Source organism: Centroberyx gerrardi, chromosome 9 (genome assembly GCF_048128805.1).
Source record: "Centroberyx gerrardi isolate f3 chromosome 9, fCenGer3.hap1.cur.20231027, whole genome shotgun sequence".
NCBI classification, from domain to species: domain Eukaryota; kingdom Metazoa; phylum Chordata; class Actinopteri; order Beryciformes; family Berycidae; genus Centroberyx; species Centroberyx gerrardi.
The window spans coordinates 10,025,475-10,047,510 of NC_136005.1; the positions used below are offsets into that span (position 1 = coordinate 10,025,475).

Sequence of the window (22,036 nt, forward strand, 5' to 3'; positions counted from 1 at the left end):
TACATATATTGTTTCTACTGTGAATAATCAACAAAAAAAAAAAGTGGGGCCCTTCATGGAGCTTTGGGGTTCTTTGACCACTTTACTCAACTCTCCTCTCCTCCCCTCTTCAGTTGCATCCCACCTTTCTGCAACTACACCAGATTGCCTCCTACTGTACGGCAGGTGGGCAGAGGGAGTATCTCCTGCCCCAGATCAGTTCAGATGACCTGGTTCGGCTTTGGCCATATTGGAGCCAAATTGACAGCAACGGATCCTGGATCAGATCCCAAACAGAATAAATAAGAAAAGAACAGAGTTTGTGGGAGTTTTTCCTTGTTCTCATTGAGGGTCTAAGGTTGGGGGTGTCGTTTTCATTCATTGTTTCATAATGTGGGCGTTGTGAAGCCCTTTGAGACTGTAACTGCGCTATACAAATAAACTTGACTTGACTTAACACATTAGAACAGAATAGAGCAGAATGGAATTTAATACTTTAGAACTGAACAGAACAAAAAACAGCAGAAAAGAACAAATTAGAACAGAACAGAACAAACAGAGCAGAGATTGAAAGAGAAGAATAAAAAAGAACAAATTTGAACAGATTAGAACAGAACAGAACAGAACAGAACAGAACAGAACAGAACAGAACAGATCAGAACAGATTAGAATAGAAAAGAACAGAATAGAACATATCAGAACACATTTGGCTGGGCCAAACTTCATCTATCATCAAGATTGGCATTCATGATAAAATCTACCCTTCCACTGGAAAACTGACGGGGTCGGCTTCATGGACACAGATTAAACACCGTCTGAATTAAAAAATGCTTTCAGTGGAGATTTCTATAGGGAAAAGTCCTAATCTATATCAGAACTAAAAGAGGTTTAGTCTATGAAAGCAGACCATACTGTAGAGCCAAAATAATAACCCAAATTATTTTGCTACATATTGTGATCAGAATGATTAATTATGATTGTTTTTTTACTTTTAGAACTTATAATTTTACTGAACCTTTTGCATATTATATCAACATATTGACTATTTTAAACTATCCTAAAGGGAAAAAAAAATGTTTCCAATATTTCAGATATGGCAATATTTCATGATTTATCATTGTGAAAACTAAAATCATGATATAAAATTGTACACGCTGCATTAATTGCGCCGCCCTCCCACACCATGCGGTAATGTATCGTTAAAGAGACATCTGCAACAGAGCAGCGTCCCACCAATTCTGCTTCCTGGCCAATAGGGGCTGGACGGTCGTGTGAGTGAAACTGTCCATTCAGCCGATGGGTTGCAGAATAGAATAGAAGCGAGCTGGGCTGGACCGGGCCGAGCCGGGCCAGGTGTCAGAAACAACACGGCACAGTCTCGCTCCGCAGCTCTGCCAAAGCCCAGACACCAGGGAGCGCTGGCAAAGACCGTCCGGATGGAGGGATGAACGGGTGGAGGGATGAACGGATGGACAGATACAAAGGAAGAGAGGGGGCTGGTCAATAAACACCTGAGGGCAGATAACGCTGCCAACTGGCATGGCGAGGGAGAGAGACAGAGGGAGAGAGAGAGAGAGAGAGAGAGGCAGTGAGACAGAGAGATAAAGGCTTTAAGTGGGAGGGAGACAGTGTGTAGGTGAGCGAGAGACAAAGACAAGCGAGAGGGAGAAAGATTGAGTATGCCAGGCGTAGGGTTTCATTTAGAAAAGAGCAAAGCATTCCCAAAAATACTCTCCAGAAGAAAGACAAATAGGTGGAGGGGAGGAGGGAGGGAGAAAGGATGGAGGAGAGGAGGGAAGGAGTGAGACAAGGAAGGAGGAATGAATTGCAGGACAAGGACAGCCTGTTCCGGAGGCTGTGGAGCATATTAGCCTGTCAGTGCCTGAGGGACACACACACACACACACACACACACACTGCCTCTGGTATATCAACACAACCACACACATATACACACACAAATACACACACACAGTACCAGCTTGTTCAGACTTGTCATCTCGTCGGATCATTGACGGGATGATAATCATAACCAGCAAAACATTAATATGATCACTGTGCCTTGTTGCTGCATAATAAAACCTGGGATATGTGATAAGGGCAACACACACGCACACACGCACACACACACACACACACACACACACACACACACACACACACAAACAGGGAATACAACTGGTTGCAAGTTACAAAAATCCTGAAAACCTAAATAGACACTGTACAAAATTACACCTGCACGTATCAATACATAATTATGTGCACATATGATCTACATTTATTGAGCGTCTGGGATGGTTGAGTCAAGTCAAACCTATTTATAAAGCGCTTTCAACAAAAAGTATTGTCACAAAGTGCTTTAGAGAAAACAAAAAGACAGATAAAAAGTTGAATAAAAACAAGAGATAGAACATCACAAACTCACAAGGAATGGGGACAGAGCTGGTGTGTATGTGTGTGTGTGAGTGTGTGTGTGTGTGTGTGTGCGTATGTGTGTGTGCATGCCCAAACACACGTGTAAATGGATTTGAGAGCACTGGTAATACCAGGACAGTACACAATAAGTCAATGGCAGACTGCAGGAAAGTAAACAAAGAGAAAGGAATGGCTGGGATGGTGGGAGTTGGACTAGTTTGTAGGCTGTGTTGAAAAAAAATAGATACTGAGTCTGGACTTAAAGGATAATTCCACCCTACAACACTGTTAAAATCAGCTATTAGCAATGTACCTTGCATTTATGGACCCATTTTGTTGTTTGGTGGTGAATTTTTCTCATTTCCGTGGATAACTGCGGCCAAAGGTAGACATGACACAAAGATATTTTTTTCAACGAACTAAAACATGAACGGTATACGTCAGTTTTTGCTGTCAGCCCCTCAGAATCAAAGAGCAAGGGCTTCTTTCTAGACTCACCATTTTCCACCCATCATACAGGGAGAAATCCATTGTAGAAGAGGCAGAGAGACCAATTTCTCCACCGACAGTAAAGCCTCAATAAACCAGAATGCAATGCAGCATTAAGACATGTTGCGTTTTGCATAAGGGCCGCGACTCTCAATTTTTCTCGCCCGGAAAAACTCGCTCTCCTGCTCTTACTATACAACTGCTATCGCTGTCGCCATCGCTCTCTCCACCTACACATAAAACCCACAGCTGAAATGCAGCAAGTTCATGCCCGTTGTCTGGCGGTTGCTGAAAGGCATTATGGGAAATGTGTGAAATCAGTAACTGAAGTAGAAGTAAATGAAGCATGTTGAGGGAACATCAGGGTACACCAAAAACAGTAAATGACATCACAGATTGATAAGATATAACAGTATGAGTGTATCCATGGGTGGACTTGTCCTTTAAATACTGACACAGTGTCTGATTCCCTGACAAAGGCCGGAAGCTTGTTACAGAAGGAGGGGGCTGTATAGGAGAAGGCTCTGCCCCCCAGCTGTTTTCTTTCAAATGAATGACAAGGAGTCCTACATCGTATAAGCGTAGAGTATTGGCAGGCTTGTGTATATGATGTGATATAATGAGACCTATATGGAACGGCTTGTAATGGAGACAAGGGATGCGGACAACTTGGGATGGAGGGACGGAAACAAGCTGTTTTTTTTTGTTTTTTTTCGCTGTACATTTTATACACATGACACTAAAGTGAACTTGAACTGGAAAACCGGGGGAAACCACATCCCTGTGAAAGACCAGCATTGTATTCGGTCCCCCAGCATGACGGCGAGAGGCAGTGATCGCGTGCATCTTGCCAATAAAGCTTGGTGAATTTGAATGTGATGAGCGTGGGTTGAGGTTGGCACAGGAGGAGGGAGACGGTGCCCAGTGTGCTTGGGCACTGCCAGCTGTGCCAGTCTCTTAGTCCCACTACGGCTGGGCAAGCCAGCTTTATGTGAGGGGGGGGGGGGGGGGGCAGGGGTGCGCATATGCATGTGTGTGTGTGTGTGTGTGAATGTGAATGATATCCCCTCTCCTCTACTCACTCTAATTGCTCTCAACAAAAATCCCTTCTATCGCTCTTAGCTCCTATTCTATTTCTATTCGCAGCACTTCCCTCTAGCTTAGAGGTTAGAAAAGCAGTCGCTGGTTTGAATCCCTGTACCTGCTGGGATAATGTAGGTCGGGAAAGTGAATGAATAGCGGTTGAGCAAGGCACTTGACCCCTCCCCCCCCCCCCAACTGCTGAAGACTGCAGTGGTGAATGTGAGGAACTGCGTGAATGTAAAGCAAGGTGTCAGTGGAAAAGTGAAAGGGAAAAAAGTTCCCTGGATAAATAAAGGTTAAAAAAATGGTTCAATGGTCGCAGGAATACGGTGGGAACACTAAAACGCTCTGATCATTACACCTCCTGCTATTGGCTGCTTGTAACTTTGGTGATTTAGGAATGAAAGCTTCTTCTACTTTGCAAACATTCTAAGTTGCCCTGGATAAAAGCGTTAACTAAATGCCTAAAAATAGAAAATGTGCGTGTGACATTTTGCACATCATTACATGTGTGTGTGTAAGACATTATGAGCATAATATTCATGTGTTACTGTGCCTCACAGTCTGTGTGTTGCATGTGTATGGCTGCAGTATAGGCTCATTTATTTTCAAGAGTCAGAGGGTGTGTACATAACACACACACACACACACACACAAAGAATCCTGGAGCTTATCTCTGTCCCCTGCTGCCTAATTGGACTGCTCTCCCTTCTGCTAACAGTTAAAGGTAAATATTTGTAGCCAATGACGTACTAATCACCCACTGATTGTGGTGGCAGGCACAGAGGTATTCACTGAAAGCAGCCATTCCTGCTTTCTCTCTTTCAATCTCTCTCTCCCTTTCTCTCTCTTTCCTCTTCTTCTCCATGCAATCAGCCTCCTACTTTCTCTATTCCGCTGGCTCTTTTTTTTCCCCTTCCACAGTATCTCACTCTCTCTCTCTCTCTCTCTGTGTCCTCTCACTCCGTTTTCCCTCAGTGCACTTGGCCTCGCTCGCTCGCACTCTCTCTCTGCCCTCCTTCTCATTCTCTCTCATTCTGCTCTCCTTCTTGCTCTCTCTCTCTCTCTCTCTCTCTCTCTCTCTCCGCCCTGCTTCTCTCTCTGAATCTTTCTCCACCCTCCCTCTCTTTTCTCTCTCGCTCAGTCTTGTTTTTTCCTCTCTCCGCCCTCCTTCTCTCTCTTTCTCCCTCTCTCTCCTCTGGGCAGCGTGCCAGCTCCTCTTCCCTGGCGCTGAGCCAACTCCCCCCCCACTCCCTCCTCCTCCTCCTCTCCTCCTCTTCCCCTCCCTTCCTCCATCCCCCTTGCCTCTGATTGATGGCCCCTCTATTCGGGAAGGAGAGGAAGGGAAACAGAGAGAGAGAGAGGAAAGGAGAGCAGCAAAGCACACACGTGCACCAAAACACACACACACACACACACACACACACACACACACACCATTGACACACACAGAAACACTCAAAGACACACATGTGCAGATGCACTCTGAAAAGCGTGCACGTCCACAAATACAAACATACACAGGAGTACATACACACACACATACAAATGCACACACATACATATGCACACTGAAAAACACGCACACAAAAGCCATGCACACACACACACACACACACAAGGGCACACAGAAAACCAATCCAAACAGAGCAGAGGAGAGCACACATACAAAGAGCTGTGTGCAGAGCAAGCAGAGCCTCCCAGCGTGAGACCAACAAGCACACACACACGTACCTCTTCAGACACATACACACACACACACACACACACATACACACGCACCTCTTCAGACACATACACACATAAAGACACCAATTCAACCTTCAGTGCAGAACCAATACAAGATAGGCAGCAGACCAGGCAGCAGAAACATTTAGAATGAAAAATACAGACAGACAGCTCACTTCTACTCCTCCAACACTCTCTCACACACACACACACACACACACACACTGATGCATGCACGGCACACTTACAAACATGTACAACAGCAAATACACACAAACACACACACAAGCAAGCATACAAGCACGAAGATGCATGCACCGCACAGATGCATCCAGAATAGACAAACATGCACTCTGACACACGCACTCCAAAAAATACACACACGTACACACACATACACACTTAAACACACACACACACACACACACATACACACACAACAGAGGCTCTTTAGCAGACAAACAGGGAATCTTTCTAGGGCATGTGTGAGAGGCAAATTTGTGCCGGTGCCTCACAGTTGGGGTTGTAGTTTTACAACCAACTAGATCTCTCTCTCTCTCTCTCTCTCCCTCTCTGTCTCTCTCTCTCTGTCTCTCTCTCTCTGTCCCTCTCTCTCTAACTTGCTCCATCTCCCTGGCTATATAATGCGCTAAGCCATTAGTCATATTCACACTGTGCCAGCTCACCAGCTTGCATTGACAGACTGCATACGGCTTCAAACTCATGTCCTCTGCAATGCAATCAGACACAAAGTAGCCAGAGTAGCAAAGCTGGCCACATAGCACGCATTCGTGCAAACACACGTATAGATGCGCACATCACACACACACACACACACACACACACACACACACTCATAAACACAAACACGTGCACGCTGTGGTGGTAAATAGTTATCTCTTTTTTGTTCGTGTCTGAGAGGCATTGGAGCGTGCTCTGCACCGTTGGGAACACACACACACACACACACACACACACACGCACACACACACACGTCAGCACACAGACTGTATGCACACACTGTACAGGATAACACAGTTCATTTGCTTTCAGCTTCACAGTAATATATGAACATACAAACAAATGCGGCCACTGTCACACATGCAAACACACCTACACACACACACACACACACATACACACAGGCTGTATAGCAATCAGATATGCACACACAGGCACAGACATAGTACAGGCAAACGCAGTTCATTTGCTTTCAGCTTCACTGTCATACATGAACATAGAATAACATGCGGCCACACACACGCACACACACACACACACACACACAGACAAGCCAGCAGGGCCTGTGTAGCTACTCAGAGATCCTCTGCCGGAGTGACAAAGCCATTATGCTAAAAGGCTAGCTCCCTGGGAATTTAATCACTCGTTTTCTCTCGCATCCTATCTTTCGCTCTCTCTCTCTCTCTCTCTATCACGCTCTCTCTATTTTTCCTTCTCTCAATCTCTTTCTCTCTCATTCCTAAAGGGTTACATCACTCTCTCTCTCTCTGCCTCATTATTCACAAATGAGCTCTGTTACACATGTATGCACACACGCACACACACACACACACACACAGATAGCGAGAGAGAGGGAGAGAGAGAGAGAGAGAGAGAAAGAGAGCGAGAAACATCAAAGCTACACACACACACAGCACAGATGCTACAACATGTGCAAAGAGGGGCTGCATACACCACTGATCACAGCGAGTACAAACACATACCAAACACACACATACACACACACACACACACACACACACACACACACACACACACATAAAGTCATTTGACCCCTCCAAAGCCTGTTCTAGTTGACCCACATATCCAGCCCCTTCCTAATCCAGCCCTTTAAATAAACCCAGTAAAAAAAAAACCTCAAACCACAACTCTGGATTACCGACTGACTGGGTGGTGGGAACGACTGAGAGAGAAAAAGACGAGGCAGGGGGGACAGAAAGAGTGAGACTGAGAAAGAAAGAGAGAGAGAGAGAGACCCAATCCTATTAGGAACCAAATCGGTGAGTTGAAAATGAAGGCATCTCTCTCCCGCTCTCTCTCTCTCTCTCTCTCTCTCATTCGCTCTCTCCTCTCTCCCAGATGAGATGAGGATTCAGGTCACAACTTCAGCCAAATATACCAATGCATGCATGCACACACACACCATACACACACATGCACAAACACATGCATAAAAAGGCTAGACAGCTCAGGCTAATTAGGCATGAGGATAAGCACATGCACACACACTTTTTTATGCAAGTTGCATCTTGGTCTCTGTTTCTCTGTTTAACTCATTCTCTCTCATCTCTCCCTTTTTATTTCTAAGTCTCTCTCTCTCTCTCTCTCTCCCCCCAGTTCAATTCAAAGATGCTTTATTTGCATGACCGTCAAAAATAAACAATACTGCCAACACGGTTTACAATATAATATATATTATATGAACCATCGCATGGAAACAATAACAGAGGAAGGATTAGTCTACTCTGTCTCTCTCTCGCACACACACACACACACACACTCCCACACCCTTAGCCTTATATGCGTGGTGGTGAAATGAAAGGAGGGAGCAGGAAGGAAGGATAGCCAGCTGCTTCATCTGTCCTCAGGAGTCCACAGGGGAAACAGTCTGGCTGCCTAGCATCCTGACTGCCTAACACAGCTTCCTATAATATCCTGACTAGTCTGGGAATCTGGCATCCTCTCTATCTAGCATTCTAGCATACAGTATGTATGGGCTACTACACAAATGCCAACACAGCTTCCCATAATGCCCTGCCTACTCTGTGACTGTGGCATTCCTACTTAGCATTCTGCACTATAGTATAGAGAATGTCTAAGCTACTGTTAAAATGTTAACACGGCTTCCTACAATATCCAGCTCAGTCTTTAAGTCTGTGGATCTCAACCTGGAGGTCGGGACCCCCCATAAGGTTGCAAGATGATTTTCATGGGTTGGAAGGTGATTTGTGGAATGTGAAAAAGTAAACAAAATGGAAAAGAAAACATCAGTAAAGTTCATCATGCTGTAGGTTTATGCTTGAACAGGTCGCAAGTAGGCATCACATTGTCCTGCCCACCAAGCACTCTGCTACACCATACAGTATATTCTATTACCACAATGTTAACAGACAGACATCTTAAGTAATAGAGTATCCTTGATATGCTGCTGTCGTTGTTGTTGTATGTTTGCCATTTATACCAAATCCTAGCTGCAAAGCAAATATAATAATAATAATACATTTTTAGGCTTTTAGCGCACGCTGTTATTATCTACAACAACTTAAAATGAATGAGCAGGTGGAACACATGGACACACATTGGCTGCTGTAGGGATCAAACATCTGACACCTTTCAGTAATGGGACGGCTGTCTCACCACTAGGCCACCTTTCCGCCTGTTACCAAATTGCCATTGGGGAGATTTAAAAATGATTCGACTGCATTGCACTCTAATCCTACATGTTACAGTTTCTGTAAGCAGTGCATGTATCCTAGCTACCAATTAAGCCTGCCGTTTAGCACCTTATAGCATGGACTATTTTAAAAATTAAATTGTAACAGCTACCCAGCTTCTATCTATACAGGTCTTTCAAGGTTCTTGCTGCCTAATCTCTAATTAAGAACCCTAGCTGCCTAGTAGCCTTGTTGCCTAGCATGCTGTTGTATCAAGCTACTAAAATGCGAGCAAATACGCAACAATCCCATCTTCCTAGCAGGTTCCTAGCATCAAGAATTTGTCTTGCAAACCTCAATTTATTTCACAGCTCACTGTGACCCTATGTAGAAAAACGTCTCCTGTTTGAAGGCTATTAACCTTCGAGCCCACAGTATTTCATCCAGCCAACCATATATTGCAGGCTTGACTTGGAAAGGCTTTGACATCCCGCTAATAAGTTTCTTTGGATATCGATTTCTAAATAATTTAGGGAGACATTTATACACAACTATAAGTGGTAATCATTGTACAGGCCTAATCATAATGAATTAACAACACTGAGCCATCCAAACTAAAGTGAAAGACAGGCTCCCCCTGTTCCCAGTGATACACTTGTGTAATGACTACTGAGCAGGAGAGAAACTGTATGATGCAATATTAGCTAAGGCCATGTGTTTTGCATGCACTGCTGTCCCCTTCCCCAGTGAAACAAAGTGCTGCTGATGGTATGTGGTGTTCATGTCTGATAGGAAGTGAGTATGGTTTACAGAGCAGTATAATAAGGATGAGTCCTTACTGCCATTTGATCTTTCTTGTCAACGTTAGATCCCACCCCAGTCTTTGAGAAACACTGGCCTAGGCTACTATTAAAATGCTGGCAGTCTAGCTTCCCTCCAGCCTCGAGGGTCGAGGGGATACTATCCCGGCAAATAAATAATAGACCCGACCGCTGAAATGGGCCGTGACCACTGAAATGATGAAGATATATATGGGCACATGTCAAAATTCATATTTCACAACAAGATACAAGATACAACAAGATACAGCACCATTTACAACCCCAAGGGATATTCAGTTTGCACGGCCAGCATGTAAAACAGCGTGCATCATACGTACAAACACTGGGCGGAATACACACCTTTACTGCTGAACAGCATTCAGCGTTGCACTATCATTATCAAAGATGCAGTCCCAGTAGAGAGACAGGCATTTCTCTCTGTCGGCCATCAAAATATGGCAAAAATCTTATCAGAACAGCTTTGGGCAACTGTGTTCAGCTGAGATTATATGAAGATATATATTTGCACAGGTCATACATGGGGTATGGTTGTGTTCACAGACAACCTCTTTGACAAGGGTTGCAATTTTTAATATTCTAACAATTTAATTGAAACAAATTGACCAAGTTCATCCCAATCTATACATTCTAGCATACTGGATTAACACACAAACATCTTAGTTTGGTATATCAGCTGCTACAGCTGCACAACTAATTGTGTATAACTATACATTACAATTTTAGTTTCCACAGTTAATAATCGTAGCATCTTGCAATATTGGGATTGTTTAATAGATTTCCAAAATTAGTATACAGAAAATGACAGAATGTTATAATGTTATCCAGCATTGAATAGATATCAGCAAAACACTAACCAGGAACAGGTAGAGTAAGAAACTACCCACAATGCCATGCGACATGATGCAATGCTGAAATTGTCTTCAGTCACGGAAGGCGAAGACTTTGGCCCAATCCCAACGTCCGCACTCACAGACTCACGGACTTTGACGGGCGTTCCCGACAAGTCCGCGAGGGTTCAGGGCTGTCCCACTGTGAAATCGATAAGTGCGGGAGGGCTCACTGGAGGACTTTATGAGCCCTTTATACAGACTTTCAGCAAGTCCGCATTTCTGTAGACTTTGCTTGAGGGAATTACCCACAGTTCACAGCGTTTGTGACGTTAATATTCAAGTATGTGGAAAATTTCTGCCAATACACCCGATACAAAAGAAAAAAAAACATAATTGAGGAAAAATAACCACAAAAAAACAATGAGCAAGAACTTAGAGAGAAACAGGCATGAAAGGATCAAACTACATGCAAGATACAGTTAAAAGAGAAAACACTGCAACATTACAACAGAATAAACAGCTCATTTGAGAAAAAAGAAAGTTAAGTTTCCCTAAACGTTTAAGAAGGATGTTAGATACTGCTAATATAAGCAGCATGTAATATAGCCTTTATGTACTGCTTTCAACGTACCTCCTACTGTTTTTTTTTTTTTTTTACATATTTTACATATTGTAATGATGTAGTGCAGGTTAACCTCTAGTAGAATGAAGAGTATTTTCTACATCCATTAGCACAGTATAAACTTTGCAATGTTACAAAACATATACCTAGGCCTATTTAACATTACTCATCAACATTTTTTTCACTTTAGCTTAATAATGCTGTTTAGACTAAAGCGCAAACAAAGAATAAATTACAAATTGATTAATTGACGGGAGACAGTAACGTCTGACGTCGTCAAGGCAACACGTGATGCCACAAAGTGCTGTCCCATTCCTCCTATACCATTTCGAGCCCTCATGACTTCTTGCACTCAGGCACTACAGCTACACACACAGGGTGACGTCAATTAAGTCTGTGAGGGCTCAGGGCTCAGTCCGTAGGGGGGACAGTGGGATTGGGCCATAATGACAGACACGCCTTGGGTTTCAGCATGGTTTATATGATGTATGTTAAAATTGCCTTGTAGCATGCTGAATTTTTTCACAAGCTATGGTAAGGAATGTGTGTGTGCCTTATTTTTTTTTTTACCTTTATCTAACCATTTCCTGAGCATGTATGCTCATTTTCAGCAACACCCTGCTTCACATCACAAGGGAATTTGATAGCAAAAAAATGTCAGAATATCAACACAAAACATCAGGTTTTGGTGTCAGTCCCTCAGAATCAAAGAGCAAGAGCTTCTTTCAAGACTTTTCACCGATATTCAACAATCATACAGGGAGAAATCCATCATAGAAGAGGAAGAGAGACCAGATAGACCAGAATGCAATGCAGCCACAACACCTGTTGTGTTTTGTGTAAGGGGGTGCAACTCTCACTTTCTCTCCACTATCGTTATCGTTCTCTCCACATACATGTATAACCCACAGCTGAATGCAACAAGTTCATGCCTGTTCTCTGGGGGTTGTCGAAAGTCATTCTGGGAAATGTAGGAAATCACTAACTTAAGTAGAAGTAGATGAGGCTGGTTTAGGGAAAGCAGGTACACCAGAAAAATTAATTACAACACTTCATCACTTTAATAACTCCTGAAATGCATTCAGCATCCCAGATTGATGATATCTAACAGAGTATCTGAGGGTGGATTTTCCCTTTAATAGCTGTTCAGCACAATAGTGTTTTTGGTGTCTCATTCACTGCCCGCCCTCCAGGTTTTCCGAGCTTGGACTCCGGTCACAAGCTCGCCTCCCCCTAACCACCGGGCTGCCGCTGCCCCTTGCTGAACACGCGTCTGACAAAGCTACTGTTCATCCTCGGCTCCTGCCATCAACCCTGTTATCCCGCTGCTAGAATCGGCCGTCTGCACAAAACCGGCGTCAGACTCGCAGGGCATCAATCCATTCACCACACACTATACATCAGCGAATATCACTCTGTCTGTAAGCTGCCATCTGCCAGCCACTGTGAGCCTACACTACATGGCTGAATTACAAAGCCATTGAATATACATGCGTGTCTCCACGTAGCAGGAGGTACAGGCAATAACTACCAAGGCCCCAGAAGTGCTATATCAATGAATATAGAACAACCACAGAGAGCGCAGTGAAGTCCCTATAGCCTCCCTCCCTCCTCCCGGGGATACAGCTAGTATATGATATGATATGATAATGGAAGTGAAGCCCGTGAGATAATGTGATGGCGTGTGTGGGTGTGGGTGCATGTGTGTGTGTGTGTGTGTGTGTGTGTGAGACCATTGCATCCATATAGCTTGAAGGGAGGAGGGGGGGGGAGACGCTCTCTTCTCTTCTCTGCTCTTCTGGCTTCATATAGTTCAGATATAATCAGCCGAGAGAGAGAGAAAGACACCGAGAGAGAAAGTGAGGGGAAGAGAGAGCGAGAGAGAGAAATAGCGAGGAAATGAGAGAGACCAAGATAGTGGGAGAGAGAGAGAGGGAGGTGAGGGGTGGTGGGGGGGGGGGGGTGGTGGTGGAGGGGGGGGCAAAGAGGAAGTGTGAAATTTAGAGAGAGACAGAGAGAGAAAAGCAACAGAGAGAGAGAGAGAGGAGGAGAATGAGGAAAAAGGTACGAGATGACTGTTACAGCTCAATTAATGCCGAGACATGAGATGGCCCTGCTACTGATAATGACAGAGCGAGAAAGAAAGAGAGAGAGAGAGAGAGAGAGAGAGAGAGGGGTAATGGCAGTGCGAGCCCGACAGGATGTGAGGAGGAAGCTGGGGGGGGGGGGGGGGGGGGGGGGAGGACGAGGAGGAGGAGGAGAGGAAATAAGAGCAGATACTGTTAAATCTATTCATGATTCATTATTTCTCACTGCAGCTCAAAGTCCCTCCCTCCCTCCCTTGATCTCTCTCTCTCTCTCTCTCTCTCTTTCTCAGACTGCCCTCCCCTCCTTCTTTCCTTTTCCCTCCATCGCTTTCTTTTCTTGGCTCTCATTTTCATCCCCCATCTCTTTTTTTTTCCCCCTCATCTGTTCTCTGAGGTCTTTATCTGTCTCTTCTAAGGCTCCATCCTTCCTGTTTACCCTCTCCTCTTTCATCCGTGCAATTAATCTCTATCCCCCTCTTCCTCTCATCCCTGTTCTCTCTCTCTCTCTCTCTCTTTCTCTCTCACTTTTTCCGACATTAGCTCCCCCCCCCCGCCATCTCTCTCATTTTGTTTTGTTTCCCTATCTCCCTTACTCTCTTAACATCCTCTTTTTTTCCTACCTTGCTCTTTTTGCTTCTATCTGGCGGTCTCTTGCATCCTCTAAATCCTCCCTTTTTTTTATTATCTTAACTCGTTTTTTCAAACTATCTCTCTCTCTCCTATCCCCCCCTCTCTCTCTCTAACATCCTCTTTTTTTTACAACCTCACTTTTTTGTGTTTTATCTCTCTCTCTCTCTCCTATACCCACTCTTTTTCTCTCAATCTCCTTTATACTATCTCCTTCTTCTTTCTATCATTCCCATCTTCTCTATTTTATCTCTGATATCCTGCTTTTTTATGTTATTCTCTCTCACACTTTCTCTTCTATCACCTCACTCTCTTTCTCTTGCTCCTAACATCCTCTTTTTATACTATCTCTGTCTCTCTCTGGTATCCTCTCTCTGTGTCTTCTCTCTATTCCTCCCTCTGATATGCTCTGTTTCACTAATTCCCTCTTTTTTGCTCTTTTTTTCTATCTCTATCACTGTCTCTCCCATGCCCCTTTAAGTTATCTTCTCCTTTTTTTTACTACCTCGCTTGTTTTTCTCTCCGTGTCGCTTCTTCTCATATGCCCTTTCTCTCTCTCTCTCCCCTCCTCTGCCATCTAATGTTTTTGCTCCCTTACTGTTTTTCCACCCTTCCTCTCTCTCTCTCTCTCTCTCTCTCTCTTTCCAATTCCCCTACCCCCTGCTCTCTCTTCTCATAGCCTCGTTCGCTGGTTCTCTGACACCGGGCCTCTCCCCCCTTCATTTATTTCTCTCCCTCTTCCTCCCATTCGCCTCAGTCTAACTCTTTGGTCTCTTTCTGTCATCTTCACCAGCTACCCCTTCCTCCGCCTTTCTCTCTCTCTATCCCTCCTCCTCCTCCTCTCTCTCTTCCTCTCTTTCCATTCTCCACACTCTCCCCTCCTTGGCCTCCCTCTGTCATCTTCGCCACCTATCCCCCCCTTCCCTCCCTCCCTCTCTCCCTCCCTCCCTCCTCCTCCTCTCTCCATCTCTCAGAGGTGCAGCCAGCACCCCAGTCCATTTCTCCTCTTTGGCGACAAGAGCTGACAGTCCAGTTCTGCCCGGCTTGGCTGCCAGCCCTCCCTCTCTCTCTCTCCCTCTCTCTCTCTCTCCCTCTCTCTCTCTCTTTCTGTTCTCTGTCTCTCTTTCTTTTTCTCTTTTTCTCTCTTCCGTCTCTGTGTCACCAGTGTTAGAGAATAGTTTCACTTCATGTAATTAAACTAGCACTTTAACTTCATTTTGCTTCATTTTTTCATTAAATGTGGATAGTATTTTAAATAGTTTATTCTTTTTTTATGTCATTTTGAGGCACAATTAACTACTGCAACAGCCAATTATTTTTAGCTTTATAAGAAAAGAAGGGGATCATATTGATTCATACTTCATTAAGTACTTTTTATTTAATTGTCAAGGTTGCACAAGGCGATGTTACAAAGACCCTTCTATTTAATTTAATCTGTTCATTTTGCACATTGGTGGCCCCAAATGGCAGCGAGAGGAATTGTAATGTTTTTGGGGGGGTTTTTAGGACAGCAATACACAGAAATGTAAAGTGACGTCAGTAAAATGCGCTTCTCCTCTGACCTAAATTTCTTCTTTCTTAGTGGTTGGCAGGTTGGATAGTAAGGAGGTTCAACCATCATCGCTCGCTTGCTGCAGTTTTGTATTTCGCTTTTTAAGTTTTTATTTGTCATTCCTGTGCATGGAGAAGATGATAATAATTTGGGCAAATAGCTCAAAATACAGCATCTCAATTGGAGGAATGGGACGCTATTCTGTGTTGCAGCCCCATTTTCTGATTTAGGCTGATAAGAGGAGTGTATTCTTACGTAAAAATCTTGCCTGGAGGCAGCTTTAAATTTACATACAACAGAGAGTTAACATTCCTTCCTCTTTCTTCTGTGAAGAGCCCAAAATTGAGTTGTTTTGTTTGGGTTTCGGTCCAGACTGTAGACAGATGTCCGACTGAAAATGTGGGAGTGATGGACATTACATCCAAAATAAAGTTAACATCACTTGCACTTCTTCCTGTGATGAACGCAGATAGGCTTAGCTGATCTGCGTTTACTTCCAGACTCTGGAGGCAGGCAGCTGTCGGATTGTGGAGTGAAGGATTTGTATCTTATTCTAAATCCAATTTTTGTTAACATCCTAATCATTGGTATTTTTTGCAGTCAGTTGTATATGATATTGCAGGTGTAGATATGATCGTTTTTTACAGAGTAGTATGAAACTACTTTTTCTAACTAACTTTAGTTAACAGAACTATATTTCCCTTGAGGATAGCTTTGCTGTAGTTCAACTTCTTCCAATGTGAAGTGAGTGGTAGCTTGTAAAACTACACTTCCAAAGTAGCTTCCCCAATATTGTGTGTCTCTGTCTGTCTCTTTCTTTTCGCTTGCTCTCTCTCTCTCTGTCCTCTCTCTGTGTCTCTCTCTCCCCCTCTCTGATTATTGCTCTGTCAATAGTTCTGTCTGCTGTGGGGTTTAGGAATCAATCCATCCATCCATCAATCAGTTTTATTGTGCATCTGTGCTTTTTTTTTTAACAGTACAACAATCCAAACTGCGAGTCCCAGTGGGGATTCCTGCTTTTGAATGTGGCTCACGTTCTGGCTCTGTGAGCAGAGGGCTGGGCTGGGATTTTGGAAGTACGGCGAATGAAACATGAGGAGCGGAGGGGATTTAAAGCAGAGTTTCCTTTAACTTTTCTAGGTAACAAGGAGGATGCGCTTCACTGTTTTTGTGCTTGCATTAGAAAACATACTTATGGACAAACTTTTAAATGCAGAATCACATTATACTGTGTGTTACCAAGAGGATGAATAGAATATATTTGGTAGAAGAGGAGTGCAACCCACTTTCATCTTCCCTTAAATCACCACCTGGAGTTTAATTTGCCAGGGTTCATATTATACACACCATTCCCTGTAGTTGGTGTAATTAAGTTTCAACCAGCACTTCAGCCGCTGGATATAACACCAGTCAGTACTCAATTTTGGAGTACGCAACTACACACAGTGCGCTCCAAGTATTTGGACAGCGACCCATTGTTTAATGTCTCGGCGCTATAATTACCTCGAACGTGAAATGACACAATGATTATGAGGTTAAAGTGCAGACTGTCGGCTTTCATTTTAAGGCGTTTTCAGTCGTATCAGGAAAAAAAAAAAAACGTTTCAAACAATGAGCCGCTCTCTAAATACTTATGGTGGTCCTGCTGGGAGCTCATTGTAAAATGCCAAAAAACCATTATCATTTGAATATCCCCTCTTGTCTTTCATGACAATGTCTGAGTCCACCAGAGAGAGAGAGAGAGAGAGAGAGAGAGAGAGAGGGAGGGAGAGAAGGATAGAGAGAAGGAGAAACAGGCAGTCACCTTGAAGGAAGATGCCATTCAAGTGGATAATGAATCTGTCTCTCTGTCTGGCTGTCTGTCGCCACAACAGAACAGATCTCTGGCTACTATCTGTCTGTCTGACTTTTGGTCTGTCTGTCTCTCTGTCTGTCTGCCTGTCTCTCTGTCTGTCTCTCTGTCTGTCTGCCTGTCTCTCTGTCTGTCTGTCTGTCTGTCTTTCTGTCTGTCTGTCTCTCTGTCTGTCTGTCTGTCTCTCTGTCTGTCTGCCTGTCTCTCTGTCTGTCTGTCTGTCTCTCTGTCTGTCTGTCTCTCTGTCTGTCTGCCTGTCTGTCTCTCTGTCTGTCTGTCTGTCTGTCTGTCTGTCTGTCTCTCTGTCTGTCTGCCTGTCTCTCTGTCTGTCTGCCTGTCTCTCTGTCTGTCTGTCTGTCTCTCTGTCTGTCTGCCTGTCTCTCTGTCTGTCTGCCTGTCTCTCTGTCTGTAATGTGACCGCCTGTCTTCCTTTTCCTGCAATGTGACTCAGACAGCAAATTAGCAGGAATCGTGGGGACTGACAGGCAGTCAATGCCTGCTGAGAGCACACCGCTCCTCAGACACATAGATAACGTATACACACACATACAAGAGGGCAGGGGCATGCAAACACACACCCACACGTGTGCGCACGCCGCACGCACACACACACACACGCACACACACAAAATAAAGGGAGACATACTGTGTTTGTGTGTGCGAAACTACCCATTCACCCCCTCCCGCCCACACAGTAAACTCGCTTTCCGCACACACACTCGCATGCTGTGACAGTGACACACACCAACACACACACACACACGCGCCCTCCAAGTATATGCTAGCAACAATCGGATAATGAGAGGAGACAGAAAACATACTGAGAGTACAGTCAATCTTTCTTACCTGTTTGTGCATCTCAATGTTGAGCCCGTAGGACATTTCATAGTACTGTAGAGAAAAACACAAAATACAAAGCTCAGTTAGGATTTCACATACAGCACAGCACACACTAATATTCAATTTTACACAGTATTTTTCCCATTAAACATCTGTTGCTCAGCGTAGCCGCATATGCTGCTGTTTGTCTGTGTGTGTTTTCAGTGCGTCTGGGCGAGAGAGAGACACAGAGATGAGAGAGAGAGATAGTGAAAAGGAGGGAAAGAGAGTGTGTGTGTGTGTGTGTGTGTGTATAATAACGGGCGTGTGTGTATAGATAATGAGGTATTTATGTCTCAGCGTGAGTTAGTGTGTGTGATCACTGATCTCAGCATGTGTATGTGTGTGTGTGTGTGTGTGTGTGTGTGTGTATGTGTGGGAGGGGGGTTAGTGTTTGGCTATGTGTGTCTAGGCGCGCCTGCCAAATCAGCATGACTGTGTGTGTGTGCTTGCTACGTGTTGTGTTCCTGCCCTTGTGTGTGTGTGTGTGTGTGCGTGTGTGTACACCTATGTATAGAGGCCAGCAGAAAAATGAGCATGATTATGTGAATGCTTGCCAAACATATTGTGCATTGTGTGTGTGTTTGTGCGTGTATTGCTCCCATCTCTGCACATGCATGCGTATACGTACTTCTATAAGCACAACATGCCTTTTTATGTCCTTGCTAAGTGCGTCATACTCCCATCCATGTGTGTGTGTGTGTGTGTGTGTGTGTGTTGTGTGTGCGTGTCTATTACTCCTATGTATATAAGACAGCAGCACAACAAACATGCCTTTGTGTGTGTGTGCTCGCTAAACGCCTTGCGCTCCCATCTCTGCACGTGCGTGTGTGCTTGCTAAACGTGTTGTTCTCCCGCCTCTGCGTGTGTTTCTGTGTGTGTGTGTGTGTGTGTGTGTGTGTGTGTGTGTGTGTGTGTGTGTGTACATCAGTAATGTGCTGTAATGGTGTCGGTGGCGAGCGGCGTACAGACAGCGAGGATCCGTCATGGTGACAAAGGCAGCCTCTGCCGCCGGATGAGCAACGCTCTGACTGATGAGAACGAGACACGACTCTCTCTCTTCCTCTCACTCTCTTTATTCTCTCGCTCATTTTCACTCCATCACTCTCTCTCTCTCTCTCTCTCCATTTATTCCCTCCCTCCTTTTTACTCCTCCCCGCCTTCCTCCCTCTCCCTCTCTTTCGGTCCCTCCCCCTCACTCGTATTCCTCTCTATCTTTCAGAGGCTGTCGCTCCTCTTTTCTCTCCCCTCTCCCTCTTTCTCCATTTATTCCCTTCGTTCTTTCACTGGCTCTCACTTGTTCTTACGCTCCCTCTCTCTCTCAGTATATTTCTCTATTCCCTTTCTCATTTTCAATCCATCACTTGCTATCTATCTATCTATCTATCTATCTATCTATCTATCTATATATCTATCTCACTGCTCCTTTTGCTTTCTGCCCTTCCTCCCTCCCTTGTCGCCCTCTTTTTCTCTCTCTCCTTTGTCACCCTCTTCCTCCCATACTTTCTAACTCTCTCCTGCTCACACTTTTTCTCTTTCTCACCCATTACCCTTTCCTTCTCTCTCTTCTCTACTACCCTCTCTCTCTCTCTCTCTCTTATTCCTGCTCCTCTTTTAGCTCTCTGCTGTATCGCTTTAGTCTCTGTCCTTTATACTCAGCCTCTTTTCTTCTCTCTCTCTCTTTCTCCTTTTAGTCGCTTTTTTCTCTCTAGCATCTCTCTCCTTTATGTTCCCTCTCTCCATTTCACGTTCTGCCTCTACTGCCGTTTTCTACTTCGCTCCCTCGCTTTGTATATTTGCTCTCCCTCTCTCTCTCTCTCTTCCTTGTCGAGCACTACATCTCTATTTTTCTCCTCTCTCACTCTCTCCGTGTCGAGCTCACCTCTGCTGTGTATTTAGCTCTTCTCTTTCTCTTTCTATTTCTCTCACGGATACAGTTGCACAAAAAAAAAAAATGTGTTTGCACGCGCGCGCACACACACACACACACACACACACACACACACCGCTCTCGGAATCTCTTTCACATGCAAATATGCACACACACGCACGCAAAGACGTATGGATGCAAACACACACGCAAACACACGTACATGCATTTGCACACGTGTTCTCCATCTCTTCCGCACATAGATATGAATGCACACACATATTGCACACGCACACACACACACACACACACACACAGACACAAACACTTGAGCTAGCTCTTTGTGCGTTTCCATGTCTGCCTCTCCTCCAGCCCTCTCAACATAAAAGACATGTGACATCTCTCTTTGTTCTACCTCTCTCTCTCTCTCCATCTCTCTCTCTCATCAGCCTCTCTCTTCACCTCTCCATCATTACACCTCTCCTCACCCCTCCCCATCTTTTTTACTCAATTCCTGTCTCTCTCTCCTTATTAATTCTCTCTCCATCTCTCCCATCAGCCTCTCCACCTCTCTGTCATTACTCTCCGTTTCTCTTTTTCACTCTCTTTCATTCTGTCCTCTCTAACATCCTCTTTTTATTTCATATCTCACTCTTTTTTTTCCCCACTAAACCAACAGCTGAGTGCTACACCCAGGGCCCAGTATGTTAATACAACCTTACAAGTAACAACATAGCTCACTTCAGCAGCCGGCCTCGACACTGGCGCTCCACTACGGACCAACAGGAGCAGCTGTACATCACCACCACGATGTTAGGGAAAGGAATGCAATAAAGGTATGATGGGAACGCAGCTCCTTTAGGCCGGAGGGAAAGTAGGCAGGTTTGAGTTAGTGATTGTAAAAGGCAAGGAGCCTTGATGCCGCCGCTGTGCATTTCTGTGAGTCAATGGGCTGAATGAAAGGGTGTTCAGTTCAGTTTTGTCAAGTTCCATTGACTGTGCTTAATTAAAAGTGCGATTCACGCGAATGGAATCCACACTCATCAGGGAGGACGTTTTTTTTTATTGGATTTTTGCCCACCCATAGGTTATTAAACAGACAAGTTTTTGCACAGCATGCCAGGCTGGTGAGTGTGGGATTAGAGAAGGCATGAATGAGAATGGGGAACATCCCTTTTGTTAACAGAGTGTATGAATTACTTTGCCATGGCTGACTATAGATTTGGGGCATAAGGGAACATACAGTATAGAGAGCAGGAGGTAATTTACTGCATCATTTGCTCATGCCAAGCCCCTCAATGTGGGGCCATTGGGGATCTGTACTGGCATTGCTAATAATGATAATATTTAGATTGTGATACATTTTTGATCCCCGTAGGAAAATTCCTCTTTTGCTCGCTCCCCTGCAGAGAGGTCAGAGGTCAGGCTCAGCTACAGAACAACACCCAACTGGAGCTGGTGAGGATTCAGGGTTTTGCTCAAGGACACTTCAGCACAGCGGACATTTGCCAGGCCTTGAGCCCGAGTCCTCCAGTTGAAGGACGGTCTCTTTAACCACTAGGCCACGCTGGCAACCCAAATGCTATCTAACAAGTGGCTAAGGTCACAACGCTGACACCATCCAGACACCTCTGTTGTCTAAAGAGGATCGGTGGTTCTCAGACAGAGAGCAGCGCTACAATCCACAGGATTTAAAACACCAACAGGTGAGAAGAGCTAAGCTGGCCGAGAGCCACGTGCTACTCAGTATCACTATCAACAACACTAATAGTTGCAACAGTAGCAA

The 22,036-nt window shown here is 44.6% G+C and overlaps 2 protein-coding genes across 3 annotated transcripts in view; both read right to left on the minus strand.

Moving 5' to 3' along the window:
* LOC139928106 (C2 calcium-dependent domain-containing protein 4C) overlaps positions 1-22,036 on the minus strand; it is a 304,401-nt gene that overhangs the window by 90,242 nt on the left and 192,123 nt on the right. The gene's annotated exons all lie outside the window — the stretch shown is intronic.
* Positions 1-22,036, minus strand: part of tle2b (TLE family member 2, transcriptional corepressor b) — a 77,903-nt gene that overhangs the window by 30,212 nt on the left and 25,655 nt on the right. For both annotated transcript variants that reach the window (XM_071920520.2, XM_071920519.2), the window contains exon 4: positions 18,348-18,392. In XM_071920520.2, the coding sequence (XP_071776621.1) occupies positions 18,348-18,392 (45 nt within the window). The remainder of the gene's footprint in view (positions 1-18,347; positions 18,393-22,036) is intronic.